This window comes from Coturnix japonica, chromosome 4 (assembly GCF_001577835.2).
Source record: "Coturnix japonica isolate 7356 chromosome 4, Coturnix japonica 2.1, whole genome shotgun sequence".
Taxonomy (NCBI): Eukaryota; Metazoa; Chordata; class Aves; order Galliformes; family Phasianidae; genus Coturnix; species Coturnix japonica.
In genome coordinates, this window is record NC_029519.1 from 12,632,793 (window position 1) to 12,660,634 (window position 27,842).

The 27,842-nt window shown below is 45.6% G+C and overlaps 1 protein-coding gene across 2 annotated transcripts in view; it reads right to left on the reverse strand.

Annotated features, from left to right (window-relative positions):
- The window catches only part of PAK3 (p21 (RAC1) activated kinase 3), an 85,030-nt gene that overhangs the window by 8,856 nt on the left and 48,332 nt on the right, over window positions 1–27,842 (reverse strand). For both annotated transcript variants that reach the window (XM_015860615.2, XM_015860616.2), the window contains exons 2-13: window positions 22,806–23,002; window positions 18,118–18,218; window positions 14,197–14,350; window positions 12,829–12,866; window positions 10,769–10,900; window positions 9,577–9,739; window positions 5,357–5,420; window positions 3,794–3,842; window positions 2,340–2,452; window positions 1,743–1,860; window positions 830–929; window positions 261–457 (exon numbers count right to left, since the gene is read on the reverse strand). In XM_015860615.2, coding sequence (XP_015716101.1) covers window positions 261–457; window positions 830–929; window positions 1,743–1,860; window positions 2,340–2,452; window positions 3,794–3,842; window positions 5,357–5,420; window positions 9,577–9,739; window positions 10,769–10,900; window positions 12,829–12,866; window positions 14,197–14,350; window positions 18,118–18,218; window positions 22,806–22,980 — 1,404 coding nt within the window. In that variant the 5' untranslated portion in view covers window positions 22,981–23,002. The remainder of the gene's footprint in view (window positions 1–260; window positions 458–829; window positions 930–1,742; window positions 1,861–2,339; window positions 2,453–3,793; window positions 3,843–5,356; window positions 5,421–9,576; window positions 9,740–10,768; window positions 10,901–12,828; window positions 12,867–14,196; window positions 14,351–18,117; window positions 18,219–22,805; window positions 23,003–27,842) is intronic.

The following is a 27,842-nucleotide window of genomic DNA, read 5'->3' on the forward strand; positions in this document are numbered from 1 at the left end:
AAAATCCCTGTCAGAGATGGAGCTAACAGGGATTTCACAAACCGCCTGAGGAATTCTGCATCATTAACACAAAACCAACACATTGCTGAACTGGCTCCATGCTACCGCTCTGTTAGTGCTCTGCCATGTTGATGTGCTCCAGTGACATTTGTACCAGCTGTCCTTGCTGGAACCAGTTCAAGCTGATGTAACTGGGATTTCGTCTCTAAACATGGGACAGCTTAAAAAGACAGCGGTGTCTGATTCTATTTGTACCTTACCCTGAGAGGATTTTCATTAAGGTAAGGAGGTTCTCCTTCCACCATTTCTATTGCCATGATCCCAAGTGACCAGATGTCAACCTTGGGGCCATATGCTTTTCTTGTCACTACTTCGGGTGCCATCCAGTAAGGAGTGCCGACCATTGTGCTCCTTTTACTCTGCTCGGGAGTGATCTGAGCACAGAAGCCAAAATCAGCTGAGGACAAAAACAAGTGTTGTTAAAGCCATCTAGAATTACAAAACCAAGAAAAGAGATCCCCACGTTATGCCTAAGAACGTCTTGTTGAACCCAGCTGGAAAAGGGGTCACGGCTGTTTGCTCTGCGGTGACTTTTACACACTCAAGACTTCAGATGATAAACTCTGGTCTCTGCAAAGGGCATGCACAAAAAAAGGCCAGATATTACACCTTCCTCCTTTTCATATTCCTCCACATGTGGGGATTGTGCTCCTAGCTTGTAGCAGTGCTCAGTACGCTATCACAGGCACTCCTGTGTGTAACTGGCAGTCAGTCAGATGCAGCCCTGCACCCCATCCCGAGAAAGCTGTGCTTGGCCAGGAATACCTACTCAATTTGACAGATCCATCCATTCCGAGAAGAATATTGTCGCTTTTTATGTCTCTGTGAATCACTTGGTTTGAATGAAGGAAATCCAGCGCTTGCAGGCACTGATAGATATAAAAAAAACACACACACAAGGGTAAAAATTAATGACCTGATTTCATCACACAAGAGAGGAAATGGCTATAAAAGATTTAATTTCTAGAAGAATTGACAGTAATGGCAGAATAGTGCGTTGTCAGAAGAAATAGCTTGCTGCTTCAACACCACCAGAATAATAACCTTCTAAATGAAGGCACATTAACTTTGGGAACAGAAACGCCAGTTATTGTTACTGCCTGTCCCCTGGAAGCACAGACCGAATGAGCGCTGTTAAAATGGATGTGCCATTCGTGTCCATTTGACAAACTGTTATTTGCCAAAAAGAAAACGTCATTTTCAGAAGGAAGCGGATCACTTTTGGGTGGAAGGCTGCACGACAAAGATGTTACTGTTACGTCCTGCAGCATATTTGGAAATAACATGTTAGTCACTTTTCAGAAGCAAATACCACCTTGGGTGGAATACTCCCCTTTTAAGCTGAGGACTGTGATAAATGAGTCTCTTATTTTCCTTATTATTTTAAAATTCTGCCTCCAGCACGTCTGCTTTTACAGGCGAGGGATGCAGTGCAGACATGCTCCAGATCAACGCTGGAAGAGGCAAAGCTGAGAACAGTAGAACTTAGAAAGAGAGAAGAGTGTAATTCCAAAGCATGGGGCGGTGATCCTGGCAGGCGGTTTCACTAAACACACTTTTCTTCTCCCATATTAAAAAAGCAACATAGAAACAAAGATCTGGACACACCACTCACGTTCTTCGCACCTGCTTAGAAGTACCATTCTGTCCCGGTAATCAGAAGTGCAGTTGGGATCCCTTACCTCCCTACAGACAGCTGCTATCTGTCCTTCATCCATACATGTCTCTGTAACAACATCAGTTAGCGAGCCTCCAGCCAAGTACTCCATAACCACCCAGAGCTCATCACCTACTAAGTAGCTGAAAGAAGACAACAGCAGATTTCATTAAGATGAATGTAACTAAATCATCTTAGGAAAATTACCGCAGTTATTTTTCTTAACAGTTCATTTTTAAATGAAGACAGAATAACAAGAATGGATGTTCCTTCTAAGTCATGGTCAACAGTTTGGAAAACCTTACATAAATACATCCAGAAATAGGGAAAACAGCTTAAAAACTGGCAAATTACATGTGTCTGGAAACAAGAATCTTGTCTGTCTGGCATCCACAGCAATGGAAAACAGCCATAAAAGCCAAAGAGAATAATTTCTATGGTGATATATTTGCATTATATGCACAAAATATGACCAACTTAGAAACAGGGAGGTCATGGAGCTCCAAGCAGTTGTTTTAGTAAGGTAGGGCTGGTCAGAATATTTAAAAATACTCTCAGAACAACATATTCCACCTAAATAAGCACAGAACACTGCACTGGTGACAAGACCAGAATCACTTACCTGTCTAAATAGTTCACAATATTGGGGTTCTTATTTTCCCTCATGACCAGGATTTCATTAATAATTAGTTCCTTTTTGGGTTGTTGTTGGAGATTCATTTGCTTTATGGCCACCTAAAATGACAGTGGAAACAATGCATCAGCTCAAATAGTCTGTTGCACAAGATCAGAACCAACATGGAGTGTTCTTGGAACAATGTATCAGAGCTGTGGCAAGGGGTCTTGTTATTAGGCACTGGAAGTCAGTAAGGCAAAACACCCTATTTCTGTGCTTGCTTGGGTAACACTTTGGACACACAGTCATTATATATATATATATATATATATAATGCATATGATATATAGGTATACCTTGCCTTATAAAATCTGTAAAAACCATCTTTAGACTATCAACCACAAATCTCTAACACTCTCCATGCTTATGTTCCTCTAAGATGGCCTTAACTTGTTAACCCCATCGTTATTCTTTGTGCACCTTCTGCAAGCTACACATGATTTTAATACCATGAAAGTACGTAAAAACTGTTAGAAATTTTTAATAATTATATATACTCCGGATAAATTGGGAACGAATGAGAGCAACGTCCATTAGCTGTTGTTGCATCCAAGTACTGGGCAATGAAAACAGGGTGCCCTTCTCTGAAGGACGGCGCTTTCTTCTCTGTGTTATTTCTGGCTGTTCTTACAAATTGTGCCCAAAAGCAAGCAATGCAACGCAGCTATTTATTCCTCACAGCAATAGGGGAAACCGTGACCACCACTTGGGTTCCCTGAGGCCCGTGGTCACAGATCTTTGGGTTTTACAATTGGTATTGCTAACCAACTTATGGCCAGGCCCAGAGGCAGTCTTTAGTACAGAGTTAAATCACACTCAACACATTCTCATTCATCAGCTGTGTTTGGGAACAAAGAAATTCGGAATATTTCTAACCTAATGCATTCACATGGGTAACAAAAACATTTTTTAATCAGGCCTGAAAACCTTAGAGATGTCTAAAACATCCACTGAGGGATGACAGACTAACAGTACTGGGATGGGACCAACACCACCACCGAGAGCACTGACCTGTCCTGAAGACAAAAGAAAACACATCACGTAGGACTGCCCTTAGACGCTAAAGGTGAAGCATCAGCTCAGGCACAGACAGTGCCCAGGGGGACCAGGACTACCCTTGCCCAGGAACTCATCAGCACCTCCACTTAATGGTTGCAGGAGAACAGACAGCCCAGGAAGTGTTCAGTTACAGGGACAGAAAACCACAATGCTAATAAAAGGCTTTCTCTGAGAAGCTGAAGACAGCAGCTGATGCGCTTTGCAGGCTGACACCAGTCCATGCTGAGGAGGAAGAGCCTGTGCGCTACAGACCTACAGGCACCCTGAGAACCCATCCCCAGCTCCTGCCAGAGGGGAAAACACTGAGTGCAGCAACATCAGCTGGGGAGGCTGGGGCTTACCTCTTGTCCTGTGGCGATGTCTATTGCTGTATAAACAGTTCCTGATGCCCTAGAAACAAAACAGCAACCAAAGAATGAGAAGTGGTTTTGTGCTTTTGAGTGAGAACAAGCCCTTACAGAACATCTCCGCTGCCTGCAGTGGTCCCACCTCTCCCTTGCTCTTTCAGGCCTCCAGCAGCACAGAGCACAGCCACCCAGCTGTGGGGAATCTGAGATCAATGTCCAACGTGACGAGAAAAGGCAGGTGCACATCTGGTATATTTTCCGAATTAGCTTAGTTCAAAATGTAAGGAGGGAGTTGTTTTTACTCCCCCCCCCCCCCAGTTTTCCCATTTTTGCCCCATCACCTGCTTTGTTTCTGTTTATCTCTGGCTGAAATGCTTCTGAAAACCTTACTTCAACCAGCAGCACTGCACCAGCGGTGCTGGGAACAATGCAATCATTGGACATGCTATGTACTCTTTTAATATAAATGCAAATGTGTTTTTCTATGACTAATTGTTGAGATTAATCCAATTTGTTTTCACAAAAAGCCAGCACCATTTATTTAGATCTCCTAACACTGTGCTGTGCCTCCTGAGTACAGTCCTGTCAGGATTTACTGAAAAACAGCTACTGCACTGAGGATGCCCTTTGGTATGCTGCAGGACATCTGTGAAGAGCTCAGATAAAGGCAAGGAATTTAAGGACTGCTGTTCCCATCTAATTCAACCCATAGCACTACGACAGCACACCAGCCCCCCTGCAACAACGGTATGTGACTTTCTGGCTGCACAACATCCCAGATGAAACCTATTTCCATATCCTTCCAGGGCCACTTGCCTTTCTACCAGTTGCTGAGGCACCTTTGCACAATCTCACTCCTAGCAGTGTCAGAACAAAAGATAGTGAGTGAGGATGATGGTCATTTTGTGACTGACAAGAAGAGCCCATTCACACATGTTTATTCTGAATCTCACTTCTTCAACTGACACTTATCTCCATAAGACTGGTATGGCTCTGAGTGTCCAGTGACATTTTACAAAAGGCAGTAAGAACCAAAGCTGCAGGTAGAAAGCAATCCAGAGTCTCAGAAAGGGTTTTATATAGTGAATGGAGAAGAGACATCTCCCCACAAGTGTCCCTTTAAATCTGACTTATCTACCCAAAAGCCTGCCAGAAAAAGAGCACGAGTGTGCCTGGCTTTCTTCAGTATCAGCTGTAGGTCAGCAACACACTACCCTGAGATCAAACCTCACTGTTAAGGCAGAAAGGTATCTCCTGATGTCAGCAAGCAGCATTCTGCCATGCACAGACAGCAGCATGCTCCTGGTCTGACAGAAATGGTATCAGCCCTCCTGGAATTACAACACAGCCAAGGAGGAAAACCTGGACCAAGCAGGGAGTCTGACAAGACTTGATAGTAAAATACTTTGATATTAGAATACTGGTAAGAAGCAAGAGGCTGGAGAATCCAAACCCAGGGTGTGAGTGTGCTGGAACTTGCCCAGGTTCCCACTTCACTGTCAGAGCAGCAAAACACCCAGCCCATGTCTGTATATGAGTTACCATGACTGGACTTACCCTTGGCCAATTTTTTCAAATCGAGTGTATTTCTTCTTAGGGTCTCCCACACTCACAATGCTCCCTGAAAGAAAGACAATAAGAGATGTGTAAGAGATTATTCTTTCATACCACTGACTGAAAGCTTGCTGAAGGACACAGGTGAACAAGTCCAAGCAAGTCCTGGTCAAGGGCTGAGAAATCCTTTGTCTGAGGGACACAGATGGACAAGGCCAGGGGAAAGGAGAGAGAGATAAGCTGCAGATGAATGGCCGGGAAGCAGTCTTTTGTGTGGGCTTATCTCAAGGAAGATGGCCATCTCCAGGGGTGCACCCAGGGATGTCACATAGGCAGGAACAAAGGGAGGAACCATGAAGTAAGGTTTTCTGACATCAGATTCACTCCCCACCTCCCTGATTAAGATTTGTAATCAACTGATCAGACCAACATCTGAACCATTGTTTCTTAATTTCACACCGGGTATACATATACCAAATAACCTCTTCTCCCTCCTATGAATTGGAGCGAGACAAGAAGTTCACTTAAGAATCGAGATACCACTTTCGGACAGATCAGAAATGCAACCACACTGCGCAGGGCTGCCAGCTGCATGTGGGCTGTCGGGTAACACCATCAAAGCAGGCAGCAGCACAAGCAGCCCCACAGAGAGTGGCTTCCAACAGTCGTTTGGAGATTGCTCTGTGTGACAGGGAACTGACAGCGCAGAAGATAACTGATACGAGATGGAAATCAGAAATGAGCAAGTATCAGTGCAAGTGTTTCTCTGTTCACAAACACTGATGAGATCTGGAATAACAGAGCCTTATTTCCTTATAGATAAACACTCTGATTCTACAGAAGGTTTAATACTTTCAAAGATTAAATGTCCATAGGGTTCTGAAACCAATTTTATGAACAGATGTCATCGTCAGAACAGGAAGATTACAGTGCCATGTTTCCAGGTAGAAATCTGCTCTGCTTTTCAGTCATTTGCCTAAATTTTGGTTTCACCCTTTTAAAAAAGTACATCCCAAAACATTATTTTTTAGGAACTACTGTCCTTATCATTGATTATTGAGTAAAGCTACAAAGGAGACCTTGCTTATGCCACTCTAACTGCACTCCTTGCCTTCACTCTGACCCAGGGCAGCAACAAGCATCCAACCTGACTCCCAGCAGATGCTGACTTTCACCATTAGGAGAACCATGGTGCGTAAGGAGACCAGCAGTGCACCTCGAGCTGGCACTACAAGGACAGCTGCGCCACTGAGATGCCGTGGTTCCACCAGTGAAGGACACACGAAGCAGGGCAGGTGGGCTGCTGCCATGGGCATGGGGCAGCCGAGGTTCAGAAGCAGTCTGGAACACGTGTGCCACTGCAGCTACAATGACAACATGCACAGCTTGCTGGTTTCCTGCCCACTCAGAGATGTGGGCAGTCTGAATGGGAAGGAGAGAACGCAGTCATCAGGATACTATGTTTGTACCAAGTGAAAGAGCCAGAATCTGATAAATTCTAACAAATCCGAAGGAGTAATTCAAAAACAGTATTGTTTTTTCTGGTCCAGTAGTTGCCAAAAATACAAATGGCAACACCTAAGCTGATGACTAAACAGCAATTAAAATGACTTCCGATGATTTATCTTGGAATGCACGTCACTGAAATACATTGAGAACATCAGCTCAGGAGGAAACATTTCAGCATTTCACAGTGTGCTCTGACTGACTGATCCATACTGCTCCATCACTAACACAAATGCACACTTTGTTTTGTCACCTCTGCATCCACAGCAATATGAGAATGGCACAACACCTACATACAGTACAGGCAACCCACATGGTGAGAGCTCACCCAGTGCCACCTGCATGGTCTGCACCTCAGCCAAAGCGGGATTCAAACTTCAGTAGCTGAAAACCTGAGTGGCTGCTTCTGCCTGTTAATGGTCTGTGGCTGATTTCCTGTGACTGAGCCAACACCTGTCCAACAGCACAACACTGAAAGCAGCTCACTGCTATTTACACTGGTATGCAGCTCCAGCTGAGAGGAGCACCCCCTGCGCTGGACCAAGACAGACACACTGGCTACTGTGAGGTCCTTAAGCACTTTCTTTTATCAAGTCCTAAATTAAATGGATAAGAAAGCACAATTGAGCCACTTCTGTTTTATAATTGCAGCGGAACAAATTCATGATTTCATTACAGACAGAGTTTTGTTTGATCTTATCTCAGTATTACAGGCTTTACTCCCTAGGAAAACGTGTAATGAAAGTGTCTCTAAAAAAGCCCAAGTTATTTCAAGCAGAGAAGAATTATGAGAGCAAATTAAGATAAAAGAAGGCAGGGGACACCTTCATAAAAGAAGCACAAAATCAGCTGCAGAGGAAGTCGGCAAGGTGAAGAAGTGCTGTGAGTTCAGAAGCAAACGAAAGGCAACACAACACACGTACATGGATGTAACCAGCCCAGGACTATTACAAACGAGCACTGGCCACAATTTGAGATAGCTTCAAAAAAGCAAAGGAAGATTTTCACTGCCCATGTCTCAAATTGCCCAAGGCAGATCTTCAGACCTTGTTCAACAAGTATCCAATTCTTCAGAAAAAAACCAAACCATGAAAGCACATAACACTTCAAAGGCATAACCTGCAGTAACTTAAGGGCTCAGTCTCCATTTGAGGTCCACAAGTGTCAATAAATAATATGCATGCTTACATTCAAGTACACATGTGCCTGCAGATCTCACTGCAGAAGCCTGCCTCAAACAGTTAGCCCCGGGTGAAGGAGCTGTAATCCTCCCTCTATAAGCTGACATACCTGCAGGTGAACTGCCTGCACTGGAATAAACACCTTAATTATTTCGTTATCTCCTCAGCCAATGCCATGGAACTTGTCCCGCCTATGCCCCCTAACGGCAGTGACATCCAGTTCTATATAGTCCCATCCATCCATCAGGGCACAGAACACCCCACACCAGCAGCAGCAATCTCACGGCTACAAAAGGCTTCAGCCTCTGCAGTGACATGCACCATTGGGTGGCAAGGGAAAGAATGAGTGACACCATGATTGGCTTTCACGGGAATTAGCCTCTGAAGGACTACTGTGAAGAAGCCACAACCACATCAGGCTCTTTCCAAATGGCTGTCCCCCACTAAAGATGTAATATTATCAGCTTTGGGATCAGACACAAGGGGTGGGAGGTCCATCTGCTGACTGCCCTACCGGGTAGCAGGAGACCCAGAATGAATTAATCTTATGAACCCAGCAGGTTACTATGTGATAACACAGAGCTGCAAGCTAGTACATGCAAGAAGCTGATTAAACAGGTTGTGCTAGAGCATCACTAAGAGTTTGATGTGTTTGTATGACCCATGGAGGACTTTAGGGTCAACAGTTAGGATTCCAGTAGTAACTCACTGGGAATTAGCCATGTCAGAGTGCCACAAAAATTGAGGAACATGCAGTGAGTATATACAGGAGGGTACAGCTCCTGAGAAACACCTGCAGCACAGTTTCAGCTGGTCAGGTCATACACCTGTGTCTCACTGAAGCATCTTCATAAGTATAAAGCTAAGGAATAAAATAAGGATTGCTAGAGAATGTATTTTTCTTTTGGGATACACTGAAAACATCCGTTCTCCATCCATGGTCTCAGATGATGTTGTTTCAGAGGAGTTCTCTGACTAAACAGGGAGTTCTTCTAACAACAAGCTCAGATACATTGGTAGAAGTGGTAGTAACTCCAGTAACTACATCACCAGAACATCCAATGGAGGCTGAAGGAATCTGCTTCATTCTGTAGCTGTCTACAGGTTAACAAAGAAATAACTCAAAAACCCAGTGAATCCCAGAAATTTCTGCAAAGTATGTTGGCTCTGATGATTAGTGAGAAGTCAGGAACTTAAGATAATTTAGGAAGCCAAACATTCTTTTAACTCTGGACATCAGCACACTGGAGTTCACTAGGCCATTCACTGGGCTGCAGCCTTCTGCTGAAGCAGAAATAATCTTCTCTTTAGCCTTTAGCACAGACAGAAGCTCAGGCAAAACCAACTCGGTCAGAGCTGCCCCTAGGGGTGGAAGGAATACCCACAGTGTTCTCCCATTCCCTACAGGCACAGTAACAGTTTGTGTAAGGAGTTGTAAGATCTAGTGACACTAAACTGAAGATGAACACTTCTCCCTGTACTTGAGATACGCACTCAGGACACTGCTTTATCAGACAAGAAATACAGAATACATACTCAGTTTCTCTAGGATTTCCTCATCTGTCATCTTGGATTTTTTCCGCTGCCGGTCTGTGTTTCTGTACAAAGTGTTTGTGTTGGAGTTTTCAGGCTGGGGAGTGGTGGCTTCTTTAGCCGGTGCTGGTGCAGCGACAGGTTCGATTACGGAGCGCGTGTAGATCTGTGACAATAAATAGTTCATGTCAAAAAGGCGGCCTGCAGAGGTGCCCCGAAACCGTATTTCAAACAGAGCTGCTAAGAAGATGCTACCTGCCACATCCAGGGCTTAAAACATTCATATTCACTCTCCGCTTCTCAAAGTGGATAAGGAAAACAAAGGCTAGCGTTATACAAGTTCAGGGTCAGGTCTCAATATTCATTTATTTCCTGGAAGGTGACAAATGGTCAATTTACTGTGTTGACAGACTACAGAAAAAGATGCACTGGGGTCTGAGAGCCTTGTTCCCTTCTGCTCATCTGTTTATGTGGGAAACAAAATTACTCCTCTAATGGAACTCTTAAAAATTTCAGGGATGGCACCAACGTAGCACTGAAGGCAACAGTTTTGTAACAGAAATGCTGTGCATTAGGAGTGGTTTGATCAGTTAAGACAGGTGCCAGAACAGAAACAGAGAGCGTTTCCCTTTTCTGATCACAACTGCTATATTAACTTCTCATTGGTGATCTCAAGATTTAAGCTCCACTAGGAACTGCATTCCAGTCCTTCAGACCCCTACCTGCTCTTTACAACATTCTGGGTAGAATGCTTCTCACCAAACTTACATCATATAAGAGCGCAACCCTAAGCAGTTTGCTTAGCTCCTTCCATATGGAGCCTTGTGGAGAGGGATGGGCACCTCCAGGGGATAGTCCTACACATCCCACAGGAGTGTGAAAAGCACCTGATGGCAACTCTCCCTACACAGGTCCTGTGGACCAACTTGTGCACTGTTACACCACTAGCACTGAATGACACCGTGCTGCTATCTGTTATGACACTAAAATACAATTCACTGTTTTAATCAGCATCACAGGAAGCTCTCAACTAAACAATTAAGCTCAAAGCAGATCTCCTGGCGTCAGTAGGTTGGGTGAAGCAATAGCCCACGGCTGTACTGCAGCCCTCACACACAAACAGCGCATGCTGTCTGGCTGGAAATACACAGCTCAGAACGGCACTGCAGCAGTGCTGCCCAAAGCCATGACCTACTGATTTTGTGTGTTCAGGCCGTGGTGCAATAACAGGCGGAGGTTCGTTGTCATCTTCTTCTTCCTCATCTTCTTCATCCTCTTCTTCAGAGACTGACGGTGCTAACGGGGGTTCTGATGCTGTTTTTGTGCTCTGTGGACAGACAGTACCATGGGTGAGGGCCACCAATGGAAGGTCTACTAAGTAGGAACAACTTTTGTCTGCTCAGACATCACCAACAGCCCCTGCATCCCTACAGCAAGGCCCACAGCCTTCAGTCCACCACCACCACTTCAAGGCTAGAGGTTACCACGCTTTGTTAGCTCTGCTCAGTGTTTGTCACTTTTGCTCTTTACTTACTCATAGTGAACTACACGTGGGCTCCTGAACTGTGTCCCATACACCATTGGAGCAATAAATTAAATAAAAATCATTCCCATGTTTTCTCAAAGTCTGATTTCACCAAAAGTAATGTTTGAATATATCACTAGAAACCCCACCTGGCTGCTAGATAATTGCTCTGGCTTTGCAGAAATGGTAGCAGTTAATTAAGTTAACAGGTGTCTGCTGGCTAGGTTAATTAACACACTTCAACACGCAAAGCCTCCCGCATTGTGTTGCCAAGAACTGTATTTTGCAGGGAAAGGCTGATTGTTTCTCTGTTATTCCACCCCCGGGGTGCTCTTATTGCACGCTTTCACAGAGCTGCATCTCCCCGTTCAGCAGCTCCTTTTTCACTATTGTCCTCTTCACCTGACCATGAGGCAGCACACAGATCCCCCACTACATCTGCCTCACTTCACCCCACAGGCAGCAGGAGCCCCTTGCTGTACCTCAGCTATGCCTGGCAACACACACACTGTGCTCCGTGAGACCCTGCTCTAGCACCAACCTCTTAATGGTAAAGGGAGAAAAAGGCCACGAATACGGCCTGTAGAAGTAGAGACTGATACACAAGACATTCCAAACACTGGTTTAAAGAGCAACGTTAAAGGTGTATGGCACTGTCATATGTTAAATCCATGTATCTCTTTCTATACAAGGCAAGCACTTTGCTTACATGGGGAAAAGATGATTAAGGAAAAAATAAGGAAGGGAATAATCACATTTCTGTTCTGTTCAACTCTTATTAACTACTTTTTCCACCGGGCTCCATGTTTGGTCTGAATTGTGCAGCTAGAACATATACAATGTCATATTACTTAATGCCAGATCCCCATTAAAGAGTGAAATGAAATTACAGTGACTGCGAGGACTGCTTGCTCCTGTCAGAGCAGTTTGCTCTGCAGGACAGCATCAGCCTCCCCAGGGCCAATCCCCAGTGCAGATGGGACAGATACTTGAGATACCTGGAATGCCCCATGGTGCCCAAACTGCCTTTATAAGGTTTGTTCTATGAAAGATAATGAAAGGGGCATCAACTGAAAAGCAACAACAACAAAAAGTAAACAATGATGATTTTCATTTCATCCTCCACAGTCTCGGCTGTGTAATCGCAGATCTAAAATGACGTTGCTTAGCACTTGAAAATAAAGGCCAAATCCCCACTCAATCATTCGCTATTTAATGCAGCAACATTAACACTAATAAATCTGGTCAATATTAATGCGAATGTCCTGAGTACATCTCTGGGATTGCTATGGCAATTCAGTATTAATTAGAGTGAATCATTATTTAAAACTTTCTTTCAATGGCTCCGGTGAGTTATGTATCAATTATAACCTTATTTATATTCAGCTACATAACCAGCTGTACTAAGGATAGATTATGAAATTTAAGAGAAACGAATGCTAGGTTGTTAAAGCTATATTAAAACAGGCTAATTAGACAGCACTGCATATTGTTGTGAATGATATATTCCACCATGGCTAAGAACAGTAAGCAATATTCTGGCTGCAAAACCAGACTTTCATGTGTAGGAAGGTTCTTAGAGGGAAAATTAGTTAGTTTGGTGCTGCTGGGAGACACTAAGATGCACCTCCCTGCAGCCCACCAGGCCAGCACTACAGCACAGAAGCCAAGGCTCACTGCTTGCTCTGCAACCAAGCACTACAGAAGGAAAAGGTGATGTTCACACTCACCGAAGGATGGGCTTCTATGTATCCATGGGCGCTTTTATCTGCAACGTATAGGGAAAGCAATGCTGTTAAAAAGCAGTATCTGCTGTGGGGAATCCCACACAGTATATCCAAGCTGATACCATTTTTCTTTCGCAACATCCTTCCCCTAGCAAGGGTTATTGCACATAGAAAGCAAGGTAACAATATAGCAGGGTGCTCTTTTTCTCTGTTCCTTGAGTCTACTGTTATCCCTGCTCTGCCAGTAAACAAAATACAAAGAAAAACGCTTTAAAAAAAAAGTGAAATCCACTCTGCGTATTGGAGGTTGCATGGGTTGAACCAGCAAATGGAAGCAATGAGGGACCTGGCTGCCAGACTTGCACAAGTAGGAATTGAACTGCTGCAGGTTAAGTCTGAAATGCTGTTAGAGGCAGACAGCGCCTCATTAGCTGAACACGTCGACATGGGCTTTACCAAAGTACACGTACCTTGCTGGTATTTTCATTTTGAATGTCTTATTAAGAAACAGCAGAACACATCAACACAGAACCCAGATACGCTGCTTTTAAAAGCCCTCTGCTTTTTTTTTTTTTTTTTTTTTTGCTGGATTTATAGCAACCCAGTGCTTGTTAAGCAAAATGAGAAAAAAAACAGGCCAAAGGAAACAAAAAAAAAGAGCAAACTACAGCACAGACCTGCTCTTGCTTTCTTGTTTTTGCAATGCTGCAATACAGTTTTGCAGACTGTATACAACCAAGGGAAAAAATGACACCACCTTCAGGTCTGCAGGCTCGAGCAAGGTAATGCCGAGCCCATGAGGATCTCCCTGGAATGCTGCACAGGCTGCTTTGAACATTCCTGCCTTCATTCTCTTCCTCTGTAGCCAGAGCCCATTTGGGGCTACACCAAAGCAGCCATTTGGAGTTCCTTTGCACATTTAGACATAGCGGCCTGATCTTCTCTATAGCTCATATAAAAAGCCTTTAAAACTCTTCATAAAACAACACAAAAAATTGCTGAGTCCGCTGTTCTTAGGAGCCAAAAGCAACTCCCAAGATGGACCAAACAAGACACACTTCATACCCCAAACTGAACACTGAGAAGAAAGAAGGATGCAAAGAAGAAACAAAAGTAAACATGATTTTTGGCCACAAATGCTTCTGAATATAAATGACAGTGACTGCTCCATCTAGTATCTTATTTAGTTCTGAAAATAAGATGAAGAGAAGTCAGAGTATCAATGGCAGTCAGAGGACAAAAGGGGACATCAACTCATCTCACACGTGGAGCATCCCACAGCATGCAGTTTTCTAAGGTTGACTGTTGACCACTGGACATTCTAGAACTTCATTTTGCACATCCCATTTTTTGCAGCAAGATGTTACTTACCTCCCGACGTAAAGCTCATGTATTTCTGGTTGTTAACTGTTTCTTTGGAATCATAAAACTTGAGGACATCTAGAACTGCTTGAGGATTCTTCTTCTGCTCTAGTTTTGTTATGTTGGAGGTCTGTAGTAGCCTGGCCCACTGCTCTGGAATGCCCTGCAGATGTCAAGTAGAAAGAAAGTGAATAAAGAGCATACAACAGCTGCAGCTGTACAGATCTTCACCAAGATCCTGTGCTACCTGTAAGATTGCTTTCAGAAATTCTGATTGATGCTTTACAATTAAAATTAGAAGCATATACGGTAGATGCAATCATTCTCTTCTCTATAAAAATACAGAGCTGAAAACCAGGATCCAACTTTAAAAAGAAAAGAAAGTTATGATTGTGATAGGAAAAAAAGTGCATGAATCTCATCTTTCAATCAACATCGCTCTTCCATGGAATAATGCCCTGAGGATTAACTTGTTTTCCTGGTGATTCAGTGCAGACATGACAAGACTATTCTATACTTGTGGACAACACCATGTACTTTAGGAGCTTTACACTGGATTTTTAATGCTTAACAATGCGAACACGTGGCTGAAATGATCACTGTTGTCTGATCAAAAGGTAAACACCACCCTGACACAAGAGTTTTCAGCACATCAGATACCACGGAGGGGCTAAGCCTCTGCAATTACATTCTCACGATTGCAACACTGAGTTGTACCGCAGCTGCTGCTGTAAGGACGTCTCTTTTTTTTTGAGCTCCTGCAGCGTTTTAAGTTCTCCACTGTAGAAATGCAGAAATTGAGGATGCAGGAAACGGGCTGAGTGCCAGCGCCTCGTATCAAACCTCAAACAGCTACTGAGGAAGGGTGGCGTTTGAAAACTGATCCAAGTGCTGAAAGCTGCAACTCTGCATTGGAATCGGATTAACAAAAAATTGCTTTAAATATCCAGTATAATTTCCTAAATTTGAGAGCCTGTAATTTTCCCCATTTACTGCTCGGCTACCATCTACCAGCGAATTGTAGGGCCTACAGAACGGAACACTACACCTGAAATGCATTTAAGCTTAACCCTTAGTGCCACCCCAACAGAGACAGACATTTCAATATAGCTTCTTCCCAAGTTCTCTGCAAAACAATGTGTGACATGGGCCTCCAGAGTCTGGGATTAATGAAAGAAGTGGGATAAGCCAAGCAACAAATCTACTGCACACACATCGACCTGCTGCTGCAGTGCTATGACATCTCAAAGAAGCACTTTGATGCAAGCTTCTTTTGGACCTGTGACGCACCTCTGGGAGCTTCCCTGTGCACATCTGTGAGCCATAGAGATCTGGCTGTAATGGATGTAAATAAAGAAAGAAAAGAAAGTTAAAACAGAATGTGGGACAACTTAGAAGGTGGTAGGAGGTGAAACCAATGGGCCAAAATGGGGAAAGTCCCATCTAAAATGGGAGCTATGAGGTAGATACCAAACAGACTGAGTGGTGGACAGACTACAGGAAGACAGGCTTAGGAAAACAGAAAAATCACAATCATTCCAAAGTTTGGAAGCATTATTTCCCCTCCTTTCTTTTTCAGACCAGTTTTTCTCTCCCTATAAAAAACACATTGCTGAGGATTAACAGCAAGTGACTGGAAAAACTACTCAGGATTGATTTCTTAAAAATTTTATGAAGCAAAAAGATCAGTATCCAGACTTCTGCTTATTGCCCAGTTCTTAAAGCCAGGTTAGCAATTCTGAATGGCTTTACGCATCCAAAATGGTTCTCCAGCCCCAAGACCACAACTGGCCGGTGTGTGAGTCAACAGAGAGCCATGGAGAAAGCAGCAGGTCACACCTGGATTTCACACCAGGAGGCTGGGTGCTGTCATAACCCAAATGATCGACAAGAGCCAGACAGAAAATCAAGGCAATTCAAAAGAAAGAATAGACAGAAGAATAACGTGCAGCTTCTTTGGGTCTATACCACACCTTTCTCCCACTTGCTAATGCCATAATCTCGAAACTTTGACAGCTCAGCTGGAGCACGTTTTGCTTTAGAATGGGGATCAGGAGACTTTCAAAAACAAATGCCTCACAGAACTCACACAACATCTTGCAAACCACATTTCTTCCCCCATTCAGAGAATGCAAATGCTTCTTCAAAATAGATGAATAAGATGCTCTAGAAACATGCTCCCACCCAACAGCTTCAAGCCAATGTAATTTTGGGCTTTCAGTCCTATTTCTTAGCAAATGTGGCTGCTCCAAGCACGGCAAAATGGACATACAACATATGTTCAGGAGCAGTGACACAGCTTGATGCTCAAGCCTGAAAGCCAAAGCTTAAGAGCCCATGCAGGTGTTCCCAGCTTTGACTGGAGATGCAGCCTTGGGGAATCAGGGAATGCAGTGGAGGGGTGACTGCTGGTTGTTAGGAAGCAGCTCAACACACTGCACATAACCAGCAGAGCAAACACACATGGCATGACAACTGTCATCACTTGAAACAAACAAACAGAAACACAAAAGCAAAGGAACACAAAGAAACCATACAGTCACATGTTTACTGCACATTCCCGTGGCACTTCCAAACTTTAGAAGGAGACAATGTGATTACCAGACAGCGAGACACTTTAGATGACACGGCTCATGGCAGCACCGTTGGAAGAACTGCCCAGCAGATACACCAGTTGTACACAGGCTGGGACAAATCAAACATGCCCTGTGTGACACAAAATGCAGTGCTTGCATACAGACACCCTGTGGGGGCTGACAAGCTGCTATCAGAGCTGTCCCCTTGTTGGCTGACACTTTGCTCCACTAGGACTGCAGGATGAGACCTGTGCTGGCAAGCTGCATGGGAGGAGTCATCTATTCCTTTGGCTGTAAGAAGTGACATCTGTTTTAAAGAAGCTAATTAACTAGTCTACATATTTTAAGTGTAACTGTATTTCTTAATTACTAGGAGGAATTCAGTTTCACTCCTTTGAAGACAAGCTGCCGTTAAGTGTCTTTTTTCTTTAACTGCTGCTAATACTGCGGCAGCATACAGCAACCTTCCGGCCTTCTGGAATGTTTCTGGGAAACAGAAGGAGCAGTAAAAGTAAAAAAACAGTGATAAAGTTCCACAAATCAGCTGTACTTTGTCTGTGAAGATGATTTGTCCCATCCCGCGTGGTGTATGCAGCACACACTGCAGTGTGACGTACAGTGACAACGCAGTCCGACCACTCAGCTCACAGGGTACTACTGATAGTACACAGAACTGCTCTCCCCTCTCACCTCCACAGCTCGATCAAATATAAACTCACTGCCATCCTCACTACACTGACAAGCGATTCCAGCACCAGGCAACAGTGCGAGAGAAAACGCTTTGAAGTCCCCTGCAGACTTCAAGGAGCTTCTCTTAGACTCATTTTTCCCAGTGCTTCATTTACTTTCTGATGTAAGTAGAGCAAGCCGAGTGCTACTTTATTAGCACAGAAACGCATCTGAGCACCTAACCCATGGATGTATTTTGAAGATTACTGGATTAAAATGAATGAACAACACTGCCACTTCCTGAGCACCTCTGAGAGCTGTCTGCAGAGCAGCTGGACTTGGCACTTCGGGGCTGACTGCAGACAGATACACTATGCACATGCGTGCGGTTCTCCAATGCTTTTCTAAGGACTGAATATCCAACTCCTGTAGCAGCTGGTGGGACTGATAGAAGTGAACCCCTACATTCTTCCTGGCTTTCATTTTCCACAGACATTGCCGATAATCCTTGGAGAAATAAAGCAGCCTGAACCAGAAGCAGAACACTCCAAGCCCTGAGCTCAACCAGCCAAGGTCTCTGTTCACAGCCCGGCTGCTGTCATCTGTAGTTTCAGGCAACAGGCAGCTATTTTACCATAAAGGAACTGGAAGTTTTAGCTAAATATGCAACACAGCAGTTACTTACTGTGAATTCTCCAGTGACGGCATCAAACCCCACATGAATCGTGTGTTCAAAGTCAGAAGGAAGAGAGATCTCAGGGCGTTCTTTCTCTTTCTTCTTATTGGCTAGAAGCAAAGCGTTAACAAACATTTATTTTCTGCACAGCTTTCCACTCAAGACGTTTCACAATCTTGTGCACTCAAAACAGTATTTTATATATGAAAAACAGCTGAGAGTTTATCTTACTCGACCATGAGACCCAAGTTAATGCAATACCAGCCTGTCAGCCCTTGTCTTATGAAGGTCTAGAAGGTGATCTGACACTGGTTTTCTTCCAAGAGTCACCTTCTTAGGTCATCTTTGAGCACTATGGCTTCTATTATCAGTTCTTCATTGAGTTTTCATCTCTAGCCATTACATTCCTGCCCTCTGGGCTCCCGCAGAAGTGAAGAACTTGAGAGTTCTTCCTAACAAGTGCCTGTTTGCATGAGTGTCTTGTCCAGCATGCAGTGAATCCATCACAATCAGCCAAATCAGAGAGGAGACGGTGTGAAGATAACGAGGTTCCTATAGGTTCGATGAAAGCAGGCAGCTCAGAAGATAAAGGTCCTCTTCCTGCTCCTCACTTAAGCAGAAGACTGACACAGCAGTTCTTCCTGCATAAGGACCCACAGAATCTGCACAGCAACAGAACACATACTGTAGGACAGAAAGGAGAAGCTGGCTCAGCTCCCATCTTTACCTTTCACACTCCTCACTGCAGCATCACTGGCAGCCATGCTACACACATTAAAGACAGCTGCAGGAAGAGTTTGTTCCTTACCTCAGACACAAACTTCCCTTTCTACCAACATCAGCCAGGACAGAGCTTCCTCCACCCCTCACATCTGCCTTTGCTCACAGATAGCACAGCTCCACAGAGCAAATCAGTGTAAGTTATGTTTGATCTAACAAGAAAGGAAAGCTCTCTTTGCACATTTTTCTTCTTCCACCTTACAGCCCCATTTAGAGGAAGATGCTCCACTCTTCCTAATTAAAGTCCTGAGTACTTCGGATGTTTCTAACCCTTCCTCTGCACTATGGCATTTATCCTCATTAAATAATTAAATGTCACCTTTCATCTGTACTGCAAGCTCCTCCACAATGTTAACTGATGAATTATTTTCATTGGGTATCCAATAACGATGGCAGCAATACATCACATATAACACAAAGGCTTTTTACCTTCTTTTATCTCAAAGGTGTTGTTGCTTTAATTTTCAGGATAAATGTTGCCAGTTGGAAGATGTCACTTTTGTTCAGCACATAAAATTTGTTACTGTAGATAACAAAATTGGCTACTCCTACCTCATCCACTAGCAAACAAATTCAGGGAAATCTGGATTTAAAGGGCCATCAAACTCAGTTTAAAGCAACAGGAGGGAGGTGGTGGAGTCGCTGTCCCTGGCAGTGTTCAAGAGGCGTCTGGATGAGGAGCTCTGAGATATACCTTAGTGGTTTGCTGTAGCAGTGGTAATAGCATGGTTGGACTAGACGATCTTGTAGGTCCTTTCCAACCTTGTGATTCTATGATTCTACGAAAACAATCCAAAAAGGTATGAATACTTTGGAGCAGGGACTGTTTGGATTCAAGGGATCTATACTGGATTGTATTTTCTTGTAATTGCCCCCCACACTACACTCCTGATGTACAGCAGTTAGCCACAAGGGCCCGCCCACACTGCCTCAGCAACTATTAGATGGAAAGAGAACAAGCAAAGAGTGCTGTCTTCCACAGGCTGCATCATCATCTGTATTATTATTATTACTCTAAAAGAACAGTTGTTTGGCAGAGAAGTGTGAGTCAGCTGAGCAGCAGCCTTCCTCCACAGAGGACAAGACTGACCTCATGCTGTGCCATCCTGTTTGCTCGCCTCCTCATCTTGCCCTGCTCCTTCTTTCACCTCCACTCCTGCAAACTTGCTCCTTTTCCCTTCTCCTGCTTGCTGCTCTCCTCATGTCCAAGTCCAGAACTTTATCCTGTTATTTCACCTTCTTGTTTTTTCCTCCCTCTTTCTTTTTAACCATCCGGGAGCATCCAGAAGACTTGAAGTCTGACTCCATTTCCATCTGCAGGTAAGCAGCAGGAGTGACAGCATTCACCCAACAGCCATGGCCACAGCCCTTGAGCTGCAAGGAGGCTGTGATCTGCCCACTCCGCTCTTTAGCTTGAATATCCTGTAGCCATCGGTTCAGGCACCATGTTGATTTATTGTACAGCACAGTAACTGCAGGTAGCTTAACCAACAAAAAGCAAGGATGTACCCAAAGAGCTGGAAGAGCACAAGTCAGCTCTTCCTGCTCACAGTTCTCCTGAGGAAACAGCTCCCAGCTGAAAGGAAACGCTAACGCAGTGAACTCTGCTGCAACTCCAACCACTGTCATTACAGGGAAGAAGAGCCAACTTCACAGCTTCAGTAGGCTTATGGGGAGTGGATTTCATGCCCATGAGACATAGGAAAGGTGTTTCAGCATCTCTGCCTTGGCTTCCTAGGCCCCCATTTCCTGAGGGCACGTTCCCCAGGATGGGACAAAAGGATCTGGGCCAAGGCACAGAGGTCAGGTGCTCTGGGATGTGCCTACAGAAGGACAGAGGGCCCCACAGACATCAGCAGCTTACCAAAGCAAGGCCTTAAATGCAGAAGTGCTCAAACCATAAGTGAAAACCAAGATACTGCATTGCCAGGATAGTGCTGAGAAACAGTGCTGGCCTCCCTGCACAGCCACCCTTGCCTGGTGGGCCAGTGAGGTCCTGCACATTGGTCACATACACCCTGCCACAGCACCTCCTTCACGTCTGTGCACAAGTGCTGGACTATCACTATAAATCCATGAGGCTGCAAAGAACAGCACCCATGAGAGCAGCAATATTAATAATCTTCTGTTTTTTAAGCAGGATGACTGTGAAAAAAATGTCACTGAGTGTGCAGAGCATGCTCTGGGCAGCTGATGCCCTGAGCCACCAGCCAAGCACGACACAGAACCTCCTCCAGGGCCTTGGCCAGCCAAGTTAAATTTCCTCCATTTATTATTTCACCCATCAAAATTAAGCAATAAATCTTAGCTTACTTAAATGTTACCTCCAGTAACATTTAAAATCATGATACTTGCATGTTTCTTAAGACTACTCTGACTGATAGTTAATTATGTCTATTTTTTAATGTCACTGAGCATTTCCAGGAGGGGCCGTTTCCAGATCTCCCATATCTGTATGACATGCTCAGCACCTCTTGCTTTATAGATGTTCCCTCAGAGCGGTGGCACGTCGACTCGCCAGCAGTCAGAGGAAGAATTGACCCACGTCATTCTGGGAATTAAAATCTCCCCCAGCTTGCTTCATTTTGGCCTTTAAAAAGAACCATCTGAAAATTCCCGTTGTTCCCAGTGGTTTGGGATGCGACACAGCCAGCTCTGCTTGAGGCCTGGGTCTGTCCCACCACAGACATTATGAGAGATGAGCACTCAAGACGAGGTCACTGGGTCTTGTACTGGTCACGCTGCCTCTTGTACAGGCACTGGACACCGCGCAGAGAAGTCTGGCCCCCTCTTCTTCACATCCTCCACAAGGCATAGAGTGGACGATCATATCCCTCCACCTGCTGACAGCTCTTCCACATGCAGCCCAGAATGCTCGTGGCCTCTTTTTGTCACAGGCACACACTGCTGGCAGGGCTGGCTTCTTGCCTGTGAGGACCCCCACAGCTTCTGCAGAACAGCTTTCCAGCAGGATGACCCCAATGTGCACAGGTACACGGGGCCATTTGCCCCCAGGCACGATCTCCTCTGGTTGCATTTCACAAGGTTCTCTCAGCATGCCTGGTCACATTCTTGTCCCTCAGATGTTTGCAAATGGTCCCCAGGGAACCACTGCTCCACTGGCTTCCCAGGCACCCACAGAGGCTGACTGGTGTGTAGTTCCTTAGACCTTCTCCTTGAAGACAGAAGCGACATTCACCTTTTCTCCAGTTGCTGGGAAACGTGCCTGGTCACCTTTCAAAGATAATCCAGAGCGGCCCTGAAGAAACATTAATCAGCTCCCTCAGCACCCATCAGGTTGACAGCATTAAAAGGGTCAGTTTACCTCCTTGATTCTGCAAATACACTAACTCAGGACTCACTTCCTTCTGCAAATGCAGCTCAGAGAACATAATTGAAATGCTGTTTCCTGCATTTTTAAGAGACACTGTGAACACATCCAGCAGGTTTTAAAACAAGTCATTCTGCATCCACTATCGCTGCAATAGGAACAAGCAAGAACAGCTTTGCTCCCATCCACGAGATTCAAGAGCACTGAAATAAAGTGTCAGGCGTATTGCCTTCTCACTTCAGCAAATGTGTTTTGCAAAGCATACGACCTCATCTCTGGCTTTACTGCAAACCCAAAGCAAAATCCAAAGAAAAGGATTCCCCCAACTGAACCGTAGGGGTATTTTTAAAAGGCAAGAGGCACGATGTGTGTGCGTGTTCCACTGCCTTCGCATAGATAAACCAGGAACTGACTGAATACCTCCTCCTCCTTTGAAACATGTTACTAGAGGAATTGCAACAGAAGGCCTTAAAAGGACTTGAATTATCATGTTCTGCAACTGAAACAAAGAAAACGGGCACAAAGTAAACACAGCAACCAACAGAGAGTGAGAGAAAGACACAGCCACCCAATGTTGATACTTTACTTTTATCCCCTCCACCCGGGAAGATGGAGCGCAGCCTGGCTTTCTTGTTCTTCTCCTCAGGGGCCATGGGGAGCGGTTTGGAGCTGTGGTTTAGTGCTGAAGAATCACGGTTGTTGCTGTTCATTCTCAACGGCGGGGCTGGAGGTTTCTCTTCAACATCCAGACTATCGGACATCTTCAGCAGCCCTCACAGCCTCCTGCAAAAGCAGAACACAAAGCATGCCCGTCAGGTGAGGTGCATTTTTCTTCAACACTGAAATTCAAGCTGGACGAACCAGCTGGTTTCACAAACAAGCAATACTCAGTAAAACAAACTGCGACTGTTTTAGGACCTGAAAATAGAGCATGATTTCAAACAGATCAGATGTGACGTGGGCTCCGCTGCATGTTGATAAAGGTTACAGCTCGACAAGCACCTTGCCTTCCAGCAGCTCCTTTTATGGTTGGCACATGCAGACCCACGGTGAGCGTCTGGCAGCGCCTTCCCTGCACTGATTCACAGATAACACACGTTCCTGCAGTCACTCTCTTAAAGCTGAGGTGAAGGAAGTGATGTTCTGTTTTCGGAAGCGCCGTCCAAAGGTGACGGCTGTTGCTGACACAGCGAGGCCCAGCAGCACATCCCTGCACACACACAGAGGTGCTCTAAGCAGACAAACACCCCACAGCCATGCTTTCCCCTACACACACAGCCCTGGCAGGCCAGGAGCTGACAGCAGCACGGGCTCTGTCTGCCCTGCAGCCCATCTCCATGGACTTCTCCAGTACCTGCACACCCCATCCTGCAGGCAGGAGCTGGCAGTCGTTCTGCACAGTCTATTACATGGCACCAACCCCAGCTGTCCCTCAGAGCGGGACAAGCGCCCCTGTCACTGTATCTGTTTGTAAACAATGGTGCTCTGCTGCAATAGGTCCTCCCGTGGGGTTGCACTCCACAAAGAATACTGTTAACGGTTTCTGGCCCAATTTGCCTATGATGTAATTATTTCCAAGATCTTGAAAGGAACACTATATTTTGTTCAGAGCTGTTTCAGGCTCAGTTTCAAGAACCGTACAAAGCTCCTTTATTCACTTCTGAACCAGAAGAGAAAAGGGGGGAAGACAGCCTCAAAGCTGTAACGGCTGATATTAACTTCCCAGAGCCAGTCTGAAGGAAAACGACAGCAAACCACGAGGCAGCACACACACACTGAGACCAACAATTGATGGTTTTCCTGATTGGAGCCTATCTGCTTTCCATTCTAATTTGGAGGATTTCCATACACCATAGACCTGAAGTAAACAGCACCCAGCTTCTCCATGACTCAGTCCCCCTCTGAACAGCCTGCAGTTTAATATGTTTTGCATCTAGCTCTAGCTAAGCTAGGAAAAGGAGAGAATGATACCTAGAGCACCCAAGTGTCTTCAAAACCTCTCTCCACACACACACCCCTCAACTGTCTGGAGTCAGTTCCAAGCTCAGAGCAGCCTCCTGCTGCACCTTTATCCCAGCCAGCCCTTGGAGGAGCACTGCTCACAGACAGGTCTGGAATCGCTTCCCTAGGTTAGCCACATTGTGTCAAAGGGAGCAGCATTCAGACAGGGCTGGTTCCAATTAGAACTCACAAAGAGCATCCTGTTCGTAGAGGCACTGGTGTTCACTTTCAAAACCTCAGAGATAGGGCTGCAGCTTGTGATGCAGCAAAATCATTTCTAAGATCCCTTGAATGGACGGAGCCGTGCCAATTTCCACGCAGCAGTTTTGCAAATGTAATTGAAGATGCAATGCTCTTTCTTCCCCAGAGCTCTTTGTTTATAAATATACTTCCTGCAAAATATCACTGAGCTCTATGGGCCTCATCCTGCTACCAACAATACTGATCCATGCCCCAGAAACCAGCGGTGCTGTAACTGAGCAGAATTCTTTCGAGGTACAGAGCACTGAGATGCTCGGTTACAAACTGGCTGAGAAACTCACACAGTATTCTCCAGCACAGTTGCTGGAGGACTGTATGTTTCTCTACAGCTGCATGTTCATTTGCAGTCTTTTTAACATTCACATGGAAGTGCAGCTGGTTAGCTGCACAGAATGAACGCAGTCACAACAGCACTACGTGCACCAGGGTTTGCTGTCTTCTCAGCTAAGCCTGGCTAAGTAACAGGACTGTCCCTGAATCTCTTCATTAAGAAAGATCATGCAGAAGCAAAGCAGACCAGGGTGCAGGCCCCAGTGCTGTGGAGAACAGGGGCACTTTAGGGGCCCCTCCACATCCCTGTGCTGCAGGACAGCCCTCACTGCTTCCACCTGCCACCCTGAAACATCAGCATTCACACCAACCGCAGCAGGAGCTAAAAGCCAGCAACCAAGGCAACAACACCTCACCTTCACCCTGCCTCTCACACAGCTTCACAGCACAACTGCTCTCCAATTATCCTCCTGTTCCCCCTACAGCCAGGTAAACAAGCGCCGAGCTGAGCAATTATTCAAACAGTCATTTCTTCGATGAATGCACTCTCTGTTTCTGTTTGCAAACACCCTGTAAGCAGCTTACAATTTCCTCCAGCATAGTCACTTACACAGAAGTTACCTCCAAATCTTGCTGCAAGTGACTCCTGGCCCACGTAGCAGCAGCCATAAGCTGCTTTCTGCCTGCAGGTGCTGCTTTGAGCTCAGGCTGTACCCAACCAGGGCCACCCCGACACCTAGAACTGTGCTTTACCGAAGTGGGATGCTCACAATTTTGAAGAAAGCGAGGGGAAAAAAGAAGACACAAGGCTCCATTTTCCTGCTTCTCATGTTCTCTGCAGGGGTTGGTGCTTTCTCTGCTCTTCCACTCTGCTCTCTGCATGACGTTCTCACAGCAGATGCATCATGATAAGCACAACAGGGCCCTGCTGACCCCCAGCCCAGCCCCATGCAAACACCTCGTGCCAAAAAACAGCCTTGGCCCCTTCAAAAGGACACGGTCCCACCAAGCAATGTGACCCGACCTTCCTCGGTTCCCCTGGTCCCTCTTTGTAACAGATATGAAGCTCTGAAACCAGAGGGAGAGGTGAATGATGATGACGTGGCAGTGCTGCCGCCAAGCTTGCCCTAGGTGAGGCGGTTGGCTCCACGTTTGGACTGCTTCCTCCAAGAAGGAAAGAAGGGTAATTGTTGTGGGCAACTCCCTTCTGAGAGGAACAGAGGGCCCAATATGTCGGCCTGACCCTACCCACAGGGAGCTGTGCTGCCTCCCTGGGGCCCGGGTCAGGGATATTTCTAGAAAACTCCCCAGTCTAATCTGCCCCTCTGATTATTACCCTTTATTGATAGTTCAGGCTGGCAGCAATGGGATTGCTGATAGAAGCCTGAGGATTATAAAACATGATTTTAGGAGGCTGGGGAAGTTAGTTGATGGAGCAGGCATACAAGTAGTATTTGCCTGTATTCCTACAGTGGCAGGGACAATTCTCGTGTAATCAGTGATAGAACTAGAGGGAATGGTTTTAAGCTGCGTCAGGGGAGATTCAGGCTGAACATTAGGAAGTATTACTTCTCGGAAAGAGTAGTCAGGCATTGGAATGCACTGCCCAGGGACGTGGTGGAGTCACCAACCACGGGAGTGTTCAAGAAACGCTTGGATGTGGTGCTGAGGAATATGATTTAGCCTAGAAGTATTGGGAATGGTTGGACTAGATGATCTTCTAGGTCTTTTCCAACCTTGATAATTCTGTGATTCTGTGACATACATACACCCCTCTGCTCTGTGCAGAACACAGCTCTATGCACTGGGCTGCCCCTGCCAGGCACCAGCAGGGCACTGTGTGACAGAGGGACTGGGAAGCAGCAATGTAATGCCAGTGAAAGCGATCACCTCTTGCCCTTTCCCAGCACCTCCCAAGTCACCTTTCGGCTTGTTTTGCCTTTGCAATCTCCAGTCTGCCTTGCTGTAGTAAACAACGCTATTTAAGCCTCTGTGCCAAAAGAAGAGAATAAAGCCACATCTGAAAGGCATACCTAAGGGCAAGGCAGAGAAATACACAATGGGAGATCTCTGCTCCCCTGTACCAGGGCAGGATCCCTCCTCAGGGGGCACAGGGCAGACTCAGAGGCCTCCAAACCCCACCAGTGCAGACTGCTCTGAGCTGCCCCAGCAATGCACAGTGCAAGGATCCAGTGCCTGCCTGCAGGTGAGGAGGTGCTAAAGCCCCAGCTGTCACATGCTGCTCACCAGGAGATGGATGTGTTCCAGATTCTGCATCATCTCTATAGGGCACTAGGGCAGGAAGGCATTCATATCCCCTTCACTTCCCCAGGGACAGCATTTTGCCTTTTATTCTTTGCCAGGCCTTTTATTTACAGCTGACTAGCTTCATATATCTAATATTTGCCTGCTCTGTTAGTGATCTTATCGTGGGTAATGGCATGTCTGCCGCAGGGCACTGCAGGCCTGCAACGGTTACGTGCATGTCTCCAGCACCTGCTGGACCCTGGTTCGGAGCAAAAGGGCAGGGAGCCCAGAGAGCAATATACAAATGCCATTCCTGAATAGGCTGCGGAGAGATAAACCTGCATTCAGAGAGCAAAACAGGGCACTCACAGTGAATCTGCAGCTCTCTCAGCTACCACTCCACACTGGAGCAGGGAAGTATGACCACAGGAGGTGGTGGCACTCCACAGTAAGGACATGCCAGCACCAGGCACTGCACCAGAGTGCTCAAGCCAGCAGGGCTCTGGTTTTGGAAATGGCAGTGTCCGTGCTGGAAACCACGGCAGGCAGGCAAGCATTTCACACTTCTGTGTAACATTCCTGCTTCCCACAACTTCTCAGCAGAACAAACTACTTTGCTGCTCCTACAGCCAAAGAAGCCTTGACTGGAGAACATGGGAACATGAATACAAGTCACCAGAATAAGGGAACACAAAATCTACTGCTGTAAGCAGACGAGAGCCAAGGCACATCTGCTCACAACACACCTGCCCAGGCCATGCAGAAACATCCGCAACTGCTGCCTCTACAAGGGAGAACTTCCTGTGCTCAGTATGTGCTCCTAAAGCAGCCTGAGCTCCTCACA